Raw genomic sequence first — 20922 nt, 5'->3', positions numbered from 1 at the left:
GATTCCAGAATAAAAATGATTAGTTCCAACCTAGACTTGTTTTCAACAGGAAGTAGGCCAGAGTTTTTCCATCTTCAGCTGTACAGTTACTTAGGGTTTTACTTCGCCAAAACAAGTTAGTTAGCTACTGTACTAACGTTAGCTAGCTATTAGCTGTGTACAAGGGGATTGTTTTGAAAGAGAAACTCACATCTACTACTACTACTACTACTGAGCGATAGTACTCCCTTAATTCTGCTTTTTTCCCCCCCACTGTCGAAGCGTTGTGCACTGTTCTGAAAGAACTCCCTGTGTTTACTGTCATGCTGTGGATGTTTGGTCAGGACGTGTTGTTTTGAGACTCGTTACTTAGCACTTCCACGCACAAAACGCATTGTGTGCGCTCTATATTGATTAGAACCTGTTAAATTCAGGGCAGCAATGTTAATAAGAGCAGTAGCAACACGTTTTTGTTTTTGCAGTTCATGATTTCTTAAATGTCGCGGTAGAAAGGATTATCTACACATAATGAGCAGCTCCTGTTATAGACGGACGCGTGCTAATGGTAGACCATTCCGAACTAATTTCTCGGCCCATCCATCAGCCAATCATGGCTAGTGGGAAGGTTCCCTGTCTTTTTCCAGGGCTAAACTAACTAGACTTGTCATTTTTTTAAACACATGTTTTGTTCATATTTACAGATGGTACAAGTTTGTTATTAAGGCACATGAAAGTTCACATTGTCCAGAAGGAATTCTTGCCCCCAAAAATGTTAACTTTTTTTGCTGTTCAAATGCGTTTCCTGTGACGTGCGACATACGCCTGGCTTCCTGGAACGGGTCACAAATGTTCTAGACACTAGCAGGAAATCTGTGTTCTCTGCTTGCCTCTAACCCCTTTTCCTCCTTTTCACACCAACCTCTCTCCCTCTTCGTCCCCCCCCCCCAGGTCAAAAGCAACAGCATGGTGGGCGGTCCCGACCCTTACCTGAAGGAGTTCGGAATCGTGGTGCACAACGACATGACAGAGGTGACGGGCCGAGTCCTCCCAGCACCCATGCTGCAGTATGGGGGCCGGCTTAGTACCGACACTGGGCGGGACTGTGGCAGGGTGAGTACTAGGGCACTGGGCTGGGCCAATCACGGGAGAGAGGGGCTGTTGGTGTTCGTGTGTGTGAATGAAAACGGTGAGTGGATTAACCAAGGGGAGGAGGATGAGACTTCATGCCACACAACACATTTCAATTAAATAACTCTTACCAAAAAAACAGGCTTCTAGCAAACAGTTGTGGCAAACGTTTGGCAAATTTGCCTCAAATGTGCTCCAAGCTCCTATTTTCACATGCAAATTAGTTTCTTGGCAAACTGTTGCGGAAACGTGTGAAATTCTGGCAAATAATTCTGGTAAATTTGTGGCGATATTTTTGCTGAAAATGCTGTCTGAATATGTAAATTAGATCAGGTTTTTGGTTACCGTGTGTTAACATTGTTTATGTAGATCAATCACATAGGCTTAACTTTAAATGAACTTGCTTCACACAGAGAACTAAACTAAACATACATGTATTCAAGGTCTTAACAGATTAGAAAAATCCAATCCAATTTTAAAATCATCATGCTAATGAAGAAAAGAGCAAAGTCCGGAGATTTCCCAAATTGTTTATTTAATATATTTATGTATCTACAATATTTACATGACGGCAGGGTAGCCTAGTGGTTAGAGCGTTGGACTAGTAACCCCCGAGCTGACAAGGTACAAATATGTCGTTCTGCTCTTGAACAGGCAGTTAACCCACTGTTCCTAGGCCATCATTGAAAATAAGAATTTGTTCTTAACTGACTTGCCTAGTTAAATAAAGGTACAATAAAATACAAAATAAAATGAGAGATGTGAACACTATGGGGATGTTGACCTTAGGATGTTTAACTACATAATTTACACAAGCCAAGTGATAACTGAGAAATAGATTTAAACCAATTGAATTTTCAATGATAATTAATGTGGTTTTAATTATTAAAATTACATTAAACGAAATCAAACCATGTTCAGAATTCTCACAGCAAGAACTGGCAAATCTGGTGCAGTCCATGAGGGGGAGATACTAGATACTGACTGTTACTTTTGATTTTGAACACGAGAAGTTTGCTGAAAATAAATGCAGTTGACTGTGAGAGGACGTTTCTTTTTCGCTGAGTTGATGTAGGCAATATACACGGTCTCTACATAAGTTCAGTACAGTCTTTATATAATGTAATTGTGTTCGGTTTGGGTAGACGTCTTCCACAGACATCGTTATAGGTCCAATGTGGACTGTAAAAACCACGTTGCATATGGATAATTGATCTGAACTTGGCTTGAAATTGCACATTAGAAAAACATTCGGTCACAGAAATAGCTATAGAGATGTACTAACAGTTTTGGCACAGTGTTGCTGGGTTATACGCCTTTTATTGGGCCCATTTTACAGTCTCTTCTTGAGTGGTTTGGCCTGCTGGGTAATGGAGTTTTATCATCCTCTGAAATGTGGACTGATTGCTTTTGTCGTCGCAGTTAGTTATTCATTTGTTTGACTGGCACGTCTTTCAGATCTTTTCAACTGTTATATTGTTGTAGCCGTAATAGGTTTGTGATGGGAAAAGTGACTCTCCTTGTGTTTGTCACTCCATCACCGTGTTATCATGCTGGTGTTTATAAAATGTTGCTGTAATTACAGTGGAGAGCATTGCTAATCATCGCTTAATTATTCACTGATAACCTTTCTCTAGCATCACTTGCTGTTCATTTGATGTGATGTGCACGACTGTATTAGTATTCAGTGTAATCACAATCTAATGTATATGTGATTCCATGCTGGATCAGCACCCCAGTATTCGGGGCTGTTTCTTTCTTGAATTGCACATTTAGTACATGTGTAGCTTGCTGGAGAACACAATATGGTTGCCCAATTGTTACAAGAGAGGGTAGCTAACTCGACACAATGCAAAATGTAAGTAGACGCTATGGGCACTGAACACTGAAGGTACTTCTATTCATAGCTAGAATGATCTGATAATATCTGGGCCTGTATCCACAAAGCATCTCGGATTAGGAATGCTGATCTAGGATCTGTCCATATAATCTTATTTTCATTATGAACTGAAATTAAAAACTGGTCCTAGATTAGCAGTGGCACTCATACTCTTTGTGGACGCTTTGTGGATACAGATCCTGATATACAGTACCAGTCAAAAGTTTGTAAACCTACTCATTCCAAGGTTTTTCTTTTATTTGTACTATTTTCTACATTGTAAAATAATAGTGAAGACATCAAAACTCTAAAATAACACACATGGAATCATGTTTTAAACAAATCAAACTATATTTTATGTTTGTTTCTTCAAAGTAACCACCCTTTGCCTTGATGACAGCTTTTCACACTCTTGGCATTCTCTCAACCAGCTTCATGAGGTAGTCATCTGGAATGCATTTCAATTAACAGGTGTGCCTTGTTAATTTGTGGAATTTCTTTCCTTAATGTGTTTGAGCCAATCAGGTTTGTTGTGACAAGGTAGGGGGGTATACAGAAGATGGCCCTATTTGGTAAAAGACCAAGTCCATATTATGGCAAGAACAGCTCAAATAAGCAGAGAAACAACAGTCCATCATTACTTTAAGACATGAAGGTCCGTCAATACGGAACATTTCAATAACTTTTCTTTAAGTGGAGTCGCAAAAACCATCTTGCGCTATGATGAAACTGGCTCTCATGAGGACCTCTATAGGAAAGGAAGACCCAGAGCTACCTCTGCTGAAGAGGATAAGTTCATTAGTTACCAGCCCAAATAAATGCTTCACAGAGTTCAAGTAACAGACACATCTCAACATCAACTGTTCAGAGGAGACTGTGAATCAGGCCTTCATGGTCAAATTGCTGCAAAGAAACCACTACTTGCTTGGGCCAAGAAACACGAACAATGGACATTAGATCGGTGGAAATCTGTCCTTTTCATCTGAGTCCTAATTTGAGATTTTTGGTTCCAAACTCCATGTTTTTGTGAGACACAGAGTAGATGAACAGATTAACTCTGCATGTGGTTCCCACTGGGACTGTCAACGGGACAATGAACCAACACACCTCCAGGCTGTGTGAGGGCTATTTGACCAAGAAGGAGAGTGATCGAGTGCTGCATCAGATGACCTGGCCTCCACAATCACCCCGACATCAACCCAATTGAGATGGTTAGGGATGAGTTGGACCGCAGAGTGAAGGAAAAGCAGGCAACAAAGTGCTCAGCGTATTTGGCTACTCCTTCAAGACTGTTGGAAAAGCATTCCTTATGAAGCTAGTTGAGAGAATGCCAAGAGTCTGCAAAACTGTCAAGGCAATGGGTGGGTACAAATTAAAATATATTTTAATTTAACACTTTTGGTTACTACATGATTCCATGTGTTATTTCATAGTTTTGATGTCGTCACTATAATTCTACAATGTAGAAAATAGTAAAAAATTATGAAAACCTTGAATGAGTAGGTGTCAACTTTTGACCTGTACCCTATGTGCTTTTATTATAAACTGGGTGGTTTAGGCCCTGAGTGCTGATTGGCTGACAGCCGTGGTATACCATGGGTATGACAACATATTTTTACGGTTGTAATTACTTTGGTAACCAGTTTATGATCGCAATAAGGCACCTCTGGGGTTTGTGGTGTATATGGCCAATCTACCACGGCTAAGGGCTGTATCCAGGCACTCCGCGATGTGCCGTGCATAAGAACATCCCTTAGCCATGGTATATTTGCTATAGACCACACCCCCCAGTGCCTTATTCCTTAAGTTGTGATAAATCAATAACACATGGCACCTAAGTGTTTATCAGCAAAATATGTTTATAACTGGAAGGGTGGAAGCCTGCATTGTCAAGTATTTGCTCACCTGTAGATTGGAAAATTCTGGGCATATCCTGTATTGTACAATCGTAACTATGACTGTCATGTCTATTCTATACATGAATGTTCTGCCCTGTTGAATAAGCTTCTGGTGCTGTCTAGCCTGTGGAGGTTTTACCTGTAAGCCATTTGCTACGGGATAGTGTGTAATAGGAGCACACAGTAGTTTCCTTCTGAACACAGATCTAGGGTCAGATTCTCCTACCCTCACAATCCTAATCACCCCCATTTAGACACACATGTAAAATGATCTGTCGCTGTATCAGTGGTAAGAGTCATCTTCTACCCCAAGTGTGTGTGTGTGTGTGTGTGTGTGTGTGTGTGTGTGTGTGTGTGTGTGCTGGGGAGTTGTATCTGCTGTGTCGGCTGGTTAAACCGGGGGGTTCACTAAGAGCGTAGGGACTCTCTCCGCAGAACAAGACAGTTGCCACGCCTAACCAGGGCGTGTGGGACATGCGGGGGAAGCAGTTCTACGCCGGGATCGAGATCAAGGTGTGGGCCGTGGCCTGCTTCGCCCCACAGAAACAGTGCAGAGAGGACCTGCTCAAGTGAGTCATCTGCCCGTCAACCTTGGTAGATGCACCACTCCACCCAAAAATCCCCATATCCTTAGTCTGTGTGGTGACCACTACTCATTTTAGGGCCAAATCCAAACTTGAGATCTGTGGGCTTATCTCAAATGATTCACATCTCTCAATGATGTACGCAAACTAGTTGAGCAAATGTATTAAGTTAGGATTCGGACCACAAAACTTTAACTTATTGTTCAACAGTTTGAATGCAGTATTCTGGCTCTAGACTAGTCCCTAAAGGTTTGTTCATGGGTTTTCTAGGAGCTTCACAGACCAACTGAGAAAGATCTCGAAGGATGCCGGTATGCCCATCCAGGGCCAGCCGTGTTTCTGTAAATACGCCCAGGGAGCGGACAGCGTGGAACCCATGTTCAAACACCTCAAGCTGACTTATGTGGGACTGCAGCTTATCGTGGTCATCCTGCCTGGCAAAACCCCTGTCTACGGTAAGAATAACTTTCATACCTCTTTGTTTGGGAAATCGATTTTGTAGAAAGGGCAAACTAACTTCAATTAGTCTTTTGTCTTTTGATGCGTTTCCTATGTCTTACGGTTTTGAATGACTTTGCCTAAAATATTTGATAAATGTAATTGGAAGAGTTGAAAATGGCGGTTGGGGAAAGAACACCCTCAAGTCACTAGTGGAAATTGAGGGAACACCAGTTCACTCCTCCTGCTTAGTATGTTAAGAGAACCAATCTGCTAGCTACTCTTTTCACTTTGCATTTGAGACTATTAGCGCTACATTATTATTCTGTGGTCCTGGTGCCACAGCGGAGGTGAAGCGGGTAGGAGACACTCTCCTGGGCATGGCCACTCAGTGTGTCCAGGTGAAGAACGTGGTGAAGACATCCCCCCAGACCCTCTCCAACCTCTGCCTCAAGATCAACGCCAAGCTGGGGGGCATCAACAACGTCCTGGTGCCCCACCAGAGGTGACGACACTCACTCACTCATTAACTCAGGTTGACCCTCATTGTTGACCCTCACGGATGTTCTCACGATGGTCTTCCAAGCCTTCGTTGCTTTGACGAAATTGCCTGCAGGCAACAAAATGCAGTAAAACTGGGAATAATGCACCCACTGCTTAGTCATCAGCGAAGGCACTATACACCCACACAACATACAATTACCTCATGACATGTCAATCAAATGTGTTCTGTATTGTGTCAGACCTATACCTCTTCTCTGAGAGCAAAGCAACACGTGACATAAACTCTGTTTATTTTATTTGCTAAATCTGCCTTTTTTAATTTAAAAAAATTGCAACCTCTTCTCCCCAGACCCTCTGTGTTCCAGCAACCCGTCATCTTCCTGGGGGCAGACGTCACTCACCCTCCAGCCGGCGACGGCAAGAAGCCCTCCATCGCGGCGGTGGTGGGCAGCATGGACGGCCACCCCAGCCGCTACTGTGCCACGGTGCGCGTGCAGACGTCGCGCCAGGACCTGTCCCAGGAGCAGCTGTACAGCCAGGAGGTCATCCAGGACCTGACCAACATGGTGCGCGAGCTGCTCATCCAGTTCTACAAGTCCACGCGCTTCAAGCCCACCCGCATCATCTACTACCGCGGCGGCGTGTCCGAGGGCCAAATGAAGCAGGTAACAGGGAGGGTGATTCGCGTCTGTGGTGTGTCATTTTGGTCCATTAGGTTCAGTTCTCTCTCCTTGGACTGAATTGACCATTGAATTACATGATCAAAATGGCGTGTTGTATTGAGTCGGTGGCTGGTTAACCCTTTGAGTAGTTATTCTTTGTTAAAATTTCAGATGAAATAAGGCTTTAATTCGCAGCCCTTTTGAAATACCTTAAGTGGTGTAAAGGGTAGCATATTCTATCAGTACTCCAAGGGTTTAGAAGGTGCCAGTGTTTATTTTGGCACCGCTTTTTTGTTTTATGTAGTCTAGTTTTTGTTATTTTGACTAAAATATAATTAAGTCACATTTTTGGCATTTGAACAATGATTTCGTCTAGTTTTATATATGTATGTGTGTGTGTGTGTGTGTCATAAACAAAACAATGGGCCATTTTAGTCACCTAAATCACTGACTTCCATGTGCACAAACATACATGGCCTTGTCCTACCGACAGATTGTTTTGCATAGCATTGGCAGAAGAACTCATTACTCAGCAGCAGATCAAAAAAATCACACCCCTTGACTGGGCCCCAGATGACATTTTATTTCAGTTGGTTTCACCAGCCCGTGATTTAGTTGCACCAATTCCCCCCCCCAGCAGCGTCACACAATGGATTCTACTTTTTTTTGTAATCCCCTGAAGTCATTAGATTGTGTCGTAGATTTCTGAGATTGTAGGCTAGTCAAGAAGTAAGTCGTTTCATCGAACACATCCAAGCAGAAATGCATGATTCAAGATAATTTGATGTGCAACCTAATCCAGTGATTGCCATGTATTGTAACCAATGTGGGTATTGTTATATTTTTCTTTTGAAATAGGGCTTCTCAATTTTGTTGTTCAATAGAGATGAATTTGCCTAAATATTTGTGCACTTATGTCATAGGGGTCTTAATTCACCACAAGGAAGTGAAAACTCAGAACACATGAGGTAGATCGCTGACACTACATATACTACTCACGGCTATGTATTAATCTATTAAACAGTCAATTGAGTGTCCTAAAAAAATGTTGTAGCCTGTTACCCTTTGCACTCAGTGGCAGATGTGCATTTCACGTGCTTCCCCATCAAATCTGTCTGTTTTAATCTAGAGAGAACATTTAAAACAATTAAAAAATACATTCAATGAAAGGAGTTTATTTATCTCAATCCACCAATGTCGCCCTTCCGCATCTGCGGTGAAAGGCGGCAGAGCAACAGCGGTGTTTGTCAGACCAATGAGACATCCCGAAAAATCAGTCTTAGAACAAATGTCTGTAGCGCCCGAACGGTTTGTCCTTCAAAATATGACGGTGTTCGATAGTGTTTTCCGTTTTGCTCTACGACCCACACAATCGTCACGGTACTCGATTTTACTGCTTTTACAGCGTCTGTCTGTAGCGTTCGAACAGTTTGGGCTTCACCATTTTACGGAAAGGTGAGTCGCTCACGAGCACGTACATGTTGGTTGTTTTAGTCTAGCACGAACACAAAACTAATGGAAAAAATGTATGGAAGTAGTTTAGTGCCGAAAATACTTATTTATAATCACGGCCTACCAAAAGGCCTACTGCGGGGATGGGGCCCTGGGATTAAAATAAATAAATAAATACAATATAAATATAGGACAAAACACACATCACGACGAGAGGCAACACTACATAAAGAGAGACCTAAAGACAACGTAGCAAGGCAGCAACACAAAACAACACAGCATGGTAGCAACACAACATGGTAGCAGTACAGAATATGGTACAAACATTATTGGGCACAGACAACAGCACAAAGGGTAAGAAGGTAGTGGCAACAATACATCACACAAAGCAGCCACAACTGTCAGTAAGAGTGTCAATGATTAAGTCTTTGAATGAAGAGATTGAGAAAACTGTCCAGTTTGAGTGTTTGTTGCAATTCGTCGTTACAGTTCATATAAGTAAATCTGTCAATTGAAATGAATAAATTAGGGCCTAATCGATAGATTTCACGACTGGGCAGGGGCACAGCCATGGCCGGGCCTGGGAGGGCATAGGCCCCACCCACCTGGGAGCCAGGGACACCCACTGGGGAGCCAGACAGAACTACTCCTCATTTTCATCAGCTGTCTGGGTGGCTGGTCTCTGATGATCCTGCAGGTGAATAAGCTGGATGTGGAGATACTGGGCTGGCGTGGGTTACACGTGATCTGCTGTTGATGTCGGGTTGGATGTAATGCCAAATTCTCTAAAACAACTTTGGAGGTGGTTTTTGGTAGAGAAATGAACAATCAATTCTTTGGCAACAGCTCTGGTGGACATTCCTACAGTCAGCGTACCAATTGCACACTCCCTCAACTATAGACATCTGTGGCATTGTTGTGACAAAACTGAACAATTTAGAGTGTGCTTTTATTGGGCCCAGCACAAGGTGCCTTACTTGGTTAAATAAAGGATCAAGAAAATAATACAATGTGAGAAGCAAATTGACCCCAGCCCTTACATTCATTATATAGTCTTCCATTATGTAAATGCATTTCCCCTTGTCCAACTACATCATCCCCATACTGTTCTTTTGTTTTTTTGCTCCTTTGCAACACAGTATCTCTACTTACACATTCATCTTCTGTACATTTATCACTCCAGTGTTGTTTAATTGCCAAATTGTAATTATTTTGCCACTATGCCACTTTGCAAACACTGTATATAGACTTTTTCTATTGTGTTATTGACTGTATGTTTGTTATTCCATGTGTAACTCTGTGTTGTTTGTCACATTGCTTTGCTTTATCTTGGCCAGGTCGCAGTTGTAAATGAGAACTTGTTCTCAACTATCCTACCTGGTTAAATAAAGGTGAAATAAATAAAACTGTTTGACCAAATCATGGTTTTAGCCGGCAAACAAATAGGACGTTTTTTAAAATTTGAGTGATGTGACCATGTAATGTGACCAATCCATTTTTCTTTACTCGCACAGCCAAGTCAAAGGGTCACAAAATGTGACTAAATGGTCGCAGTCTGGAGCCCTGCCCCTTGACATACTGGGAGCGATATTGTAATAATTTTGTTGATGAAATGCTTTCACCCCAGCCGAAACCCTGTCAGGGGCATTGACGGTGCAATAGTGACTCAAAAGTATATTCGGACGGACCTCCCTCTCCAATTGGAGCCTGTCTCTACAACTTTGAGACCAAAGAAATGTGTGTGTGTTTATATAGATAGATAGATATTTGAATTTTTCATAGTGCCCTGGATATAGGATCTGGCTGCGTTTACACAGGCAGCCCAATTCTGATTTTACATTTGAGTCATTTAGCAGACTCTTATCCAGAGCGACTTACAATTAGTGCATTCATCTTCAGATGGCTACCTGAGACGACTACATATCAGTCATAGTAAGTACATTTTCCCTCAAAGTAAACTGATATTTGAAAATAAAAGAAACCTTAACTTGACAACAAATGAAATATTGGCAAAACAAACTAACAGTTAAAACTAAGTAAATATAAATAAATAGTTATTTTGCAATGATTTTGTTTTTCTTTTTACCAATCTGATCTTTTGCTAATAATTGGGCAATACACAGGCAGCCCAATTCTAATGTTAACGCAGCCGACTTCGCTTCAACCAGAGAGTCATAGCAATGCATTTTTCCATTCAATGTGAAGCTCACTTTTTTTAATCTCTTCCCCATGTGTGACTGTGTGTAGGTGGCGTGGCCAGAGCTGATTGCCATCAGGAAGGCCTGTATCAGCCTAGAGGAGGACTACCGACCGGGCATCTCCTACATCGTGGTTCAGAAACGCCACCACACCCGCCTCTTCTGCTCAGACAAGACCGAGAGAGTGAGCGGAGACCCGTGTAGAGCAGGGCTGTCAAACTCCATTCCTGGAGGGCTGTGTCTGGTTTTTGATGGGAGATCCTAAGCAATTTAACTTAAAAATAAATCAGATCTTTCAAGTACATGAGAGGAGCAAAGACATGCAGCCCTCCAGGAATTGAGTTTGACACCCCCCCCTGATGTAGAGGTTTAAATTATCCGCAGGTATAGGATCAGATTACCCAACTGTATCAGGGGGATGAAACCTCTGACCCTGTATCTGTGGTTAGGGGCAACTTCTACGAACAGTATTTCATGAGGGAGGGCTTTGAGGGCTGTGGCAGTGTTCCAATACTTTTTAAATGCACCTCTCCAACCACATATTCTTGGAGTAACCTCTGAGCTGGCATTTCACTGGATTGATGATTTAGACACAGCTGAAGTTAGAGGGGTTGCAACAATGGCCCCTTTTTCGACGAGCACTCCAGCATGTCTGTCTGTAATCACAACTGTCTCCCCCTACAGGTTGGAAAGAGTGGCAACGTCCCAGCCGGAACCACGGTGGACAGCACAATCACCCACCCCTCCGAGTTTGACTTCTACCTGTGCAGCCATGCTGGGATCCAGGGCACCAGCCGGCCCTCCCACTACCATGTCCTGTGGGACGACAACTGCTTCACGGCCGACGAGCTCCAGCTGCTCACCTACCAGCTGTGCCACACCTACGTCCGCTGCACCCGCTCTGTCTCCATCCCCGCGCCAGCCTACTACGCCCGGCTGGTGGCCTTCCGCGCCCGCTACCACCTGGTGGACAAAGATCACGACAGGTAATGATGAAAGTGGCAAGGCACAAGGCGAGAATACTGAGGGGTATCACGGATAAACAGGAAATGTTATTTTAGTCAGAACAGACACGAATGGACTCTGTTAGCTGCCCTATATGTTCGATTTATATCTGCAACATTGTGTATCTAGCTTTACTGACTATACCGTTTTTGTTTGGCATGTTGACACAAATACATTACGGTACATGTTGTTCAATATGACTACAGTTGGTGGAGCCCAACAGTAGTGGATTTGTTTTCTTTTTCTCTTACTTTTGTCATGTATCTGGCCCATCTCTCTCGTCCTGCAGTGCGGAGGGCAGCCACGTGTCGGGCCAGAGTAACGGTCGGGACCCCCTTGCCCTGGCCAAGGCAGTCCAGATCCACTATGACACTCAGCACACTATGTATTTCGCCTGAGCCACGTGAGCAATGTGTGCAGTTCTGTCCTCTATCTCCTCTCTCTCTTTTTGCCAGTCTTTCTCTATCTTTGTCTTGCGTCTTGATGTGCACCAAAGCGGTTCGAAGCCAGTGAAGTATGCCAGTGGAGTATTTTCCTTTTTGGGAAAAACGACATCCGGCGTTCCCGATCGAAGCCGCCCTCTACCAGCAATCCGGCACCGAGAGACCGTTGGGGTTTCCGATGCACAGAGAAAACAAACAAAAAACACAAGTTGAGCCATTTTTTTTTTTGGAGGGGGTTGTTTGTTTTTTGAACGTCTCTTGCTTTTGAAAGATACACTGAGTAATGGAGCGGACTGACGCCAATTGTCAGTGGCAGCTCTTAGCTCTCCCAGCTAAGCAGGACTACTTTTTACCTCAAAGCCCTTTCAGGGCGAAAATCTGTCAAGTTCTTGGGTTGGGGGGGTCATGGGGGGTTTGCATGGAAACATGGGTGGAGAGGATCTTTTGAGAATGATATATTTATATATGTATATTTTTTTTCTTTTATGATCGTGTTTTAACTTTCTCCTTTTCTTCAGTCTTTTACAAGCGAGGTCACCTGGGTATCCATACCCATTAGTCTTCTCCCATTTAGTGAAGAATTAAGTGCTTGAGTGTGTGTGTGTGTGTGTTTGTTCGTGTGTGTGCGTGTGCGTTTGTGTATATACGTGTGTGTGTTTCATGGCAGGCCACTGAATTGTAAAGGGAAAATCAATAACTGCTGTAAATGCCTCAGATTTGATGTTTTTTTTTTATATATTCACACATGACATATATATATATATATATATATATACATATTTGCATCTATAGAACGGATTGAACTATACAGGCTTCACAGAGGCCGGTGGGTGTATGTGTAGCAGTAGCAACCGTGGTTTAGCCGATGTGACTGACTCTGCATTGGGACCTATTGAATGGTTGAGAGCTTTTGCGGGGTTACGGCATTGGGCTAAGCCGCCTTATTTGGTGCCCCATGTGAGGAAGGGGATTCATCCCTTAAACCTGTTTGTCTGAATGGTTATGACATTGTTAGGGCGGCGCATGGTTTTTTAGCAAGGCGCTAGTCGTCTGAATTTTTCGGGGGCGGAAAACCCATTCGCTTAACTTTTGAGGTCTCCTTTGCTACCGGCCAATTCATTGCACTGACCCGGGACGCTAGGCAAGCAACAGAGGGCACACTCTCTTACCTTTTTTTTATGCATTTATACATCAGAATCAAAAATCTGAATTTGTAAGAGTTTAATATAAAACCGTTTTGTGGCTAATCTTAACTGTTGTTCAGACTTAGTAGTTAGATTTGATGTTGTTATCTACGATTATGATAATTATCAGACTGGCAGCAATCGGATGTGTAGTTATTAGATCAGGGTAAGAGTGGTTGGGTTTAGATTTGCACACTTTGGTAGCATTCTGGCCTACGGTGGAGGGAGGCCCAAGGTGTATCGGTTTATGCTCCCTTCTGCTCCTCAGTGATGTAGTAGGGAAGGGTTTGGCTGTGTTCTCCAGTAGGAAAGATCTCTGTTGAGCTATCACCGTTACCCCAGACTGGTAAAACAGGAGGCAGAAGAGTACTGTTGGCAGCAGGGGATTTCGGTTCGAAATGGAAGAAAGGTGACAATCCAAGCTGGCATTAGGAAGAAACTGGGACCGAGCGAGTGGTAAAAAGAAGTATGCAATAGGCAATGAGTAGAATTTTTAGAACTTCATAATGTGTATCTATGACTGTTTGTGTGTATTTGAACAAGTATATCTATTCAAGTCTAAACTTTTGGTGTTTTAAATTTTTTTTTTAAACAAGGTTTTGAAAACCGGATATGAATTGACATAAAGCATAAACACTGCCCATGGACCTAAGAACACCTGACCAGTCACGACCACGGTTAAAGATCCTATTTAACCAGTCGTGGTTAAGGTTATTGCCGTGCAAGACTGCGGTGAGGATGGGGAGGGGGGGGTCGACTGCGGTGCACCCACCTCGCCAGGGGGGTCGGCTCTGCGAAAAACCCTTTTGTAATAAACCATCCGTAAAGCAGCGGGTTTGCTATGAATGAGTTTGGGCCCCGGCCTGTCGAGGGCTTGGGCCCCGGCCTGTCGAGGGCTTGGGCCCCGGCCTGTCGAGGGCTTGGGCCCCGGCCTGTCGAGGGCTTGGGCGCCGGCCTGTCGAGGGCTTGGGCGCCGGCCTGTCGAGGGCTTGGGCGCCGGGCCTGTGGGAGCGAAGCATGGTGGGGTTCCAGGCATTGCATGCAATAAGTTTTGAGGGGTGGGGCTGAGCTGTTGAAGACGTGCACTAGTTTTCCTACGGGGAAAGGGGGCTGCAGAGAGCCAGGTGTTGTAGTCTGTGCCCCTCTGTGGGTGTGACCAGACTGGAGGAGTGTGCAGGATGTGGGTGTGGTCTCCTAGCAGGGGATCCAAAAGGCGGTGATGACTCCTCAGTTTTGAACATATTATCATTGCAAAGCAATATGAACTCTAAATCCAGTTTTCGAATGTGTAAAAATGTATAATTCTTCTTGTCGACGTGGCTGTTGGTCTGCTCTCTGTCGCCGTTTCTGGAACTAGTTTTTTTTTTGTTGCCTGTATCAATCAGTGGGAATGTGCATTCGGTGGACTAGCTCTTTAGGCACTGAGAAAAAAGGTCAAAACATTTAGACTTTTCTCACCTGCATGCCAGAGTATTGTCCCTAAAAATAAAATTAAAAAATATTAAAAAATAAACTCTTTTAGAATCAAGCGAGACAGAAGGAGAAGAAATATTGGGTAAATGTATATGAATTTAGTGAGACTGTTTTAGGCTAGCAATATTGTCCAGTCTCTTCAAGATGTTTTTGAAAGATTCGTACACAAATGTCAGTAAAAAAAAAAAAAAGAGGCACAGGCCACTGGAGGTTGAGCGTTCGAGCCTTTGCATCGTGACCCGAAGACAAACGAGGTACTTTCTTCAAACGTGGGCCCGGTAAAGACTTGACCGCTCGCCCCCTCACAGGCCCCAGTGTAGCGTCCATTTAGGCCTCCACTTCCTGGTTTGTGCCCCTGCCACGCCTCTCGGGGCTCCCTAGTCTCGTGGCGCCACCCTGCTGGCCACCCACACAAGCACATTTCCTCTCTGTGGGGGGCCTCGCCCAAGGCGTCCACAGCCACAGGAATACCTCTTTTTAACATTTTTAACGATCCATTCTTTCTGTGCCCCGTTTGAAAGAGAGCATGATTTATTTTTTAATTCCTCTTTGATATGTCTACAGATTTGTTATTTGACATTGTAAGTGTAAGTACATTTTTTTTTAGTTCTTTATTCTCGTGTGTAGCTCTGCTGTTTTCTGCTAGTGTTCTGAGCTGTGTGACTGTCCAACAGCAATAGAACAGTACCCTGTCTGACCTGCTGGGGAGGGGTGGGGCTTCCTCAGGCCCCTCCCACAAGGGTGCCCAATCACTTGCTGTATTGCTATGTGACATGTTTTAAACTTTTTTTTTTTAGCCTGCAGGGAATATTTGTGTTATTGTGTAAAGTAATAAATTGGTATTTTATGCCTATATCATATGCTGGTGTTTCCGCTTTATTCCTTATTTTTATCCCAACACCACACATGACACAAAGGGAAAATGCTAGTCTTCTATTCCATTTTATAATATATTCTTAGTAATAAATGTACTAATACATTTGTTGAGTGATTACATGCATAGCCCAGTAGATGGCATTGTTTTCTCTGTGGGCAGGGCAGGTCTGTTATTGGCTGACAAATAGCAGTCTGAGGAGATGGGACTCCTAGGGTAAAAAACCCTTCTTACTCACAGTTTAAGGTAACCAAAGATAAGAAACTGTCACTTTATGACAATGCCACTGTATCATGTTCCAAAGATAAAAATCTGAAGTCTTTAGGGTACTTGTTGACAGCATTTGTTGACTTGGGACAATAAGTAATGTGGTCAGCGGATAGAACTATCTCAGAGATGAATACACTCGGATGTCCATCTTAAATGTACTACTTATGTGTGTTCGGGTGTATGCGCACACATCCTGTTCTGTAAAACATTGTGTGTACAGCCTTTTGAAGCACCGACTAGACAAATCAATGGAAACCTGGCAATATATTTGTCAATCATTTCTTTTGACTTTCGTGTGTATGCGCTAATGACTCCAGTGGATTTCTTATGCTGTGGTATTTATCACATGTAGTACCACAGGTAAACATGTCTTTCACAATAGACAGCTATCCTTTGCCTCTGTTCCTCTTTCCCCCCCCCGCTCCTGTGCTGTTGTCATGACCACCGTTGTCAAGGAGAGGTCCTACTCACACAAGAGAAACTCAAACCGCAGATCTTGTTGCCATATTTAATTCATCAACATAGGCACACCAAGGATCAATGATGTCGTGAGCAGAAATAAAAATTTAATTTGTTCTCCATCACAGTTGGGCTATTGGCCAGTATACACAGTTGTAACTGAAGGCAGCAGTAAAGTGTAAATCCATTGATTATAATCCATAAAGTGGGATATCCGCCATTATTATTATATTTTATTTGTGACCATATTTTCATCCAAGAGTGAAAGAATCAAACTACCTCAATTACATTATAATGTAATGTATAAATGAAATGTTTGAGTACATTTTAATAGCACTTCTTTAGGTAACACCACCTTTGATGGAAAGTGAATGCTTACACCTGACCTGTATTTCTCATGAGGGTGTTCAGCTTTGTAGTCCGGTTCATTCTGCTCACACACACAACATCCACTCCACCTAGCCCCCTTTTTAGCCATCTCAACCCCCAGACATAAAACAGATGTAAAATGCTCCTTTAGAGAAAAGCAGAGCATTTAAGACCCATTGTATGGGCCCCCTGGATTGGCTTTGTTTATTGATCGACCTACAGATACCACTCTCTCCCTCCCCCTCTACTGTCTCGTTCCCTCTCTCTCTCCAGGCACACAGTGCTGCTCTCACAGGTTGACAGTAAACTGAGGCTGTTCTGAAGATGGGAGGGACGGACTGACTATTCCACTTACCTGGCAGTCTGACTAAGTAGTCTTACCTACTATCAACCCTAACACCCGGGTTGGACTGACCCAATTGGGTGTGTGTGGGGAGGGGGTGGGGGGGGCAGAAAGCTGAACCTGCGTAAGAGTCTGAAGTGGCTTCGGCAGGCTGAGCCCTTTGTGACGAAGACACTCCAGCAGGCGCCAGCGGCAGCTGAGGTCTGCCGCTTCATTTTCCAAGGCTTTGTTCTCCAAGACACCGTAACTCCATTTTAAGCTTTAGCGGTGTAACTTGTTTTGCATCAACCATCAAGCTTTGGTGCATTTGGAGGCATAGTTTGGATGCACTTGGAGAAAGGCCAGAATTGGACCAAGCCCTTATTTGCGCTTTATCAAGACATCGGTCTTTTTGTTTTGTTTACCTTCTGTGGAACCTCTTTGCTCATGGGACTGTATCAGTTGTTTTTGCCTTCCAGCGATGGCGTACATCTTCAGCGATGTCCCTTGATCGAGTATCAGGTTCTATTGGCATGACCCATCTAGGTAAGGCCACACCAAACCTGTGGGGTAATAGACACTTTTCATGTAATCAGCTCCGCGCTTGGGTTAGTGTGAGGTTACAGGGCCAGAACTGCTGACATCCAATTGTACCCTTCGCACAAACCCACTGGGTCTGATGGTGACGTCTCTGAAGCTCAATCAATCCAAAATAGGGGAGCTGCCACAAGTGGCTGCACAGTCATTGGTTCTTAAATAATGAATCATTTCAATAGATAGAGGGAGGAAAGCAATGGAGTCTTCTCTCCCTCTGCCATCACCTGTCACTCCGATCACTGGGGGGGAAAAACCTTGAGTTAAAAAATAAAAGCTACATTGAAGACATCTGACCAGATGTTGAAAAGAAACGGAGACATAAGAAGCTTGAGAAAGGAAAGTAATTTCAGAAAAGGACAGTGAGTGACTCAAATTCAGGATTGTGAAAGGCCCAGACAGAGCAGGCAGTTATAGCAAAGGAGTGGGCCTTGAAGTGAGAAAGAAGACATAGACCAGGGTAAAGGTCTGTTTCAGGTGGTCAGAAGACATCAAGAGCAGCCATCATGGTCAACACAGGCATGCAATTGATCAGCTTCACCTGTGCGGTAACAGGTTGGGTCATGGCCATCGCTGTGACGGCCTTGCCTCAGTGGAAGGTGTCCGCCTTCATCGGCAGCAACATCCTCACCTCCGAGATCAAGTGGGAGGGCATCTGGATGAACTGCATCTACCAGGCCACGGGCCACATGCAGTGCAAGACCTACGACTCCATTCTGGCTCTGCCCCCGGACCTCCAGGCAGCTCGTGCCCTCATGTGTGTGGCAATTTTCCTGGGCTGGCTGTCCTGCACCGTGTCCTGCTGTGGAATGAAATGCACCACGTGCGCTGGTGACGACCGCCGCGCCAAGGCAGGCATCGCCCTCTCCGGCGGCGTGCTATTCATCCTGACGGGCCTGTGCGTGCTGGTGCCAGTCTCCTGGACCGCCAACACTGTGGTCCAGGACTTCTACAACCCCAAAGTTCCTGTCATGTACAAGCGAGAGCTGGGCCAGGCGATCTACCTGGGCTGGGCATCTGCGGTTATTCTGATGATCAGCGGGGCCGTGCTGAGCAGCACCTGCCCCCATATCGAGAGCGGAGGAGGGGAGTACCGCCGGGGGTACATGGGCCGGCGCTTTCCTAACACGCGCCCCTCCCCCCTCGCACCTGATCTTCCGAAACCGATCACCTCAAACAGCGTGCCCCTAAAGGAATACGTGTAGTCCAGAGAAAAGATGTGAAGAAGAATGTCAACAGGGTTGGAGTATGGGAAGGCGCAAGGTTGAGAACGAGAAGAGGAAGTAGAAGGCTGGAGAAGGAAAAACTGTGACTGACAGTAGTGGAGGTGAGGTGTTGTGACTTGGAAGGTTTTTGAAGATGTGACGCATTAGATTTGAAACTCTGCAGTTCTCTCGCGTTCTTCTAGCGTGAAGCAGTTTGATGTACTGTAAATATTTCAAATGTATTTTGTCACGGCCCAATTTGATATATATAAAAAATTGAGGCTGTTTCCATAATGCCTATCATTATCCGCCTCATGTATTCCCTTATTGACTTCATTACACATTTATTACACTGTGATATTTGGTATTAGTGCGTGGACAGATCACAATATTCTGCCTGGAAGATACATCAATCACCATAAACACCTTTAAGATATTATGGTTTTGTGACTTGTGGTGTGAAGATTGGAGTGATTTCTTTCACAATTCTTCTCAGATGACTATTAAATCTGTGAAATAATTCAGTCTCGGCACTACTTCATTGAGTTTGAATAAGTCAAAATTGTAACAGAATAAACTGTTTATTCCAAGGGTATTTTAGTAAGTTTGAACTTTTTCCTTCCATATGTTATAGTTCATGACAAACTGATGGGTGTTTTGAAGTTTCCCCAGAATATTGAAGGTGTCATGTGCTCAATGTTCAGCTGTGCACACCTCCAAACAGAAAGTGTTCCCTTTGCACATAGTGATGGATCAATCTAGCCCTCTTACAGGCTGTTTGGAATTCCTGTCAAATTGATTGTATCTTTCAGGGCAGCAAGGGCAAACCATGTGAGGTGAGGGAAAGGAGCAGCCATCCTGAATAAACCAGATAGTTGGAGAAATAAAAAAACGTGTTAAAGTTATATTTATAATTTAATTTCATTGTTTTTCCACATTTATTTTCGCTTAGTCAGAAGTTCTACTATTCTAGCTCAGGGCCCATATCCACAAAGCATCTCAGAATAGACAATTGGTCATAAATGCTGAGAACAGAGACATTTTACTTGTTCTCTTATGGGTACAAAATAAAAGCAATGCGTGAAGCCTCTTTTGTCATAAGAGTCACACCTAGTCGACAGATATTTAGGACACCTCATGAGCTGTCCTAAACAGTTAAATTACCAGCGGATGTCTTGATCAATAATCAAGTGAGTCAGTGGTTCCTGTGCCACATGCAATTGCTTTGGAGTCGTTTGTGTTTTCTAATTCTATATCGTCAATCCATAAATAATCTAGATCTACAGTATATGCAACAGTATCTCTTGTGCCTCTACCAATGATTTCAGATGATATGCCTAAATACTTATAACAAATAGGTTCATAAATAAATGTATTTCCATTTATTGAATTTCATCGGTATTTCAAGTTATCCCTTTGGAGTGCAATACCACGTTGTATTTTTATTTTTAAAAGATGCCTAAATTGGGCACTTGAGGAATTATGTTGCCTTTGATTGTGTTCGATAACAATGACCTTTCACGAGTTGTATGAAACATTATTGGCAAGTGACTTGAGGCCAACTGGGCCAAAGCAAATTCTTTTTAAAACGGGAGTGACGAGTGTTTTGATATCACTGCAATATTGTCAATGATGCTTTTTAACAACCATCGGAATTGGTAAAAAAAAAAGTTATGCATGCCAATATATTCGGCGATAAGAGAAGTGATTGTGTCACGTGAAATTATATCAAACGTTTTCCCATTGCAACATTAACATGTACAGTCACATTCACCGTGGTTGTCTGAAGTTTTTCCCCCATCATTTGCAACAATGTCAATTACTGTCCTCACTATCTTTCCTTTGCGGTACCTCAAACTGTCGTGATTTCCAGCTGAGAGTTTGTCTGGGCATTGTCTTAAAATCTACTCTGAGCTGGGAGTTTTTTAAAATTGTTTTAAAAACAAGTTTTATCGGGATTCCTTGGACCTTTTACCGTATCCGGAGATGCTTTGTAAATATG

At 43.5% G+C, this 20922-nt stretch overlaps 2 protein-coding genes across 4 annotated transcripts in view; both read left to right on the top strand.

Moving 5' to 3' along the window:
- LOC118399226 (protein argonaute-4-like) overlaps window positions 1–15687 on the top strand; it is a 32410-nt gene extending 16723 nt beyond the window's left edge. For 2 of the 3 annotated variants that reach the window (XM_035795133.2, XM_035795130.2), the window contains exons 10-17: window positions 928–1089; window positions 5305–5453; window positions 5739–5923; window positions 6252–6411; window positions 6760–7075; window positions 10772–10906; window positions 11407–11708; window positions 12017–15687. In XM_035795133.2, the coding sequence (XP_035651026.1) occupies window positions 928–1089; window positions 5305–5453; window positions 5739–5923; window positions 6252–6411; window positions 6760–7075; window positions 10772–10906; window positions 11407–11708; window positions 12017–12125 (1518 nt within the window). In that variant the 3' untranslated portion in view covers window positions 12126–15687. The remainder of the gene's footprint in view (window positions 1–927; window positions 1090–5304; window positions 5454–5738; window positions 5924–6251; window positions 6412–6759; window positions 7076–10771; window positions 10907–11406; window positions 11709–12016) is intronic. The other variant, XM_035795134.2, reaches the window with a different exon arrangement.
- A 1366-nt stretch (window positions 15688–17053) lies between these two features.
- LOC118399032 (claudin-7-like) lies at window positions 17054–20696 on the top strand. The gene has a single exon (XM_035794789.2). The coding sequence runs from the start codon at window positions 18222–18224 to the stop codon at window positions 18918–18920; it is 699 nt and encodes a 232-aa protein (XP_035650682.1). The 5' UTR covers window positions 17054–18221; the 3' UTR covers window positions 18921–20696.
- The last annotated feature ends 226 nt before the right edge of the window (window positions 20697–20922 follow it).

This window comes from Oncorhynchus keta, chromosome 20 (genome assembly GCF_023373465.1).
Source record: "Oncorhynchus keta strain PuntledgeMale-10-30-2019 chromosome 20, Oket_V2, whole genome shotgun sequence".
NCBI lineage: Eukaryota > Metazoa > Chordata > Actinopteri > Salmoniformes > Salmonidae > Oncorhynchus > Oncorhynchus keta.
Note: the sequence above shows the minus strand (reverse complement) of the source record. Positions and strands in the feature narration are given on the sequence as shown.

Coding starts and splice junctions, on each gene's coding strand:
- LOC118399032 (XM_035794789.2), top strand. CDS start 18,222: ATGGTCAACACAGGCATGCAATTGATCAGCTTCACCTGTGCGGTAACA.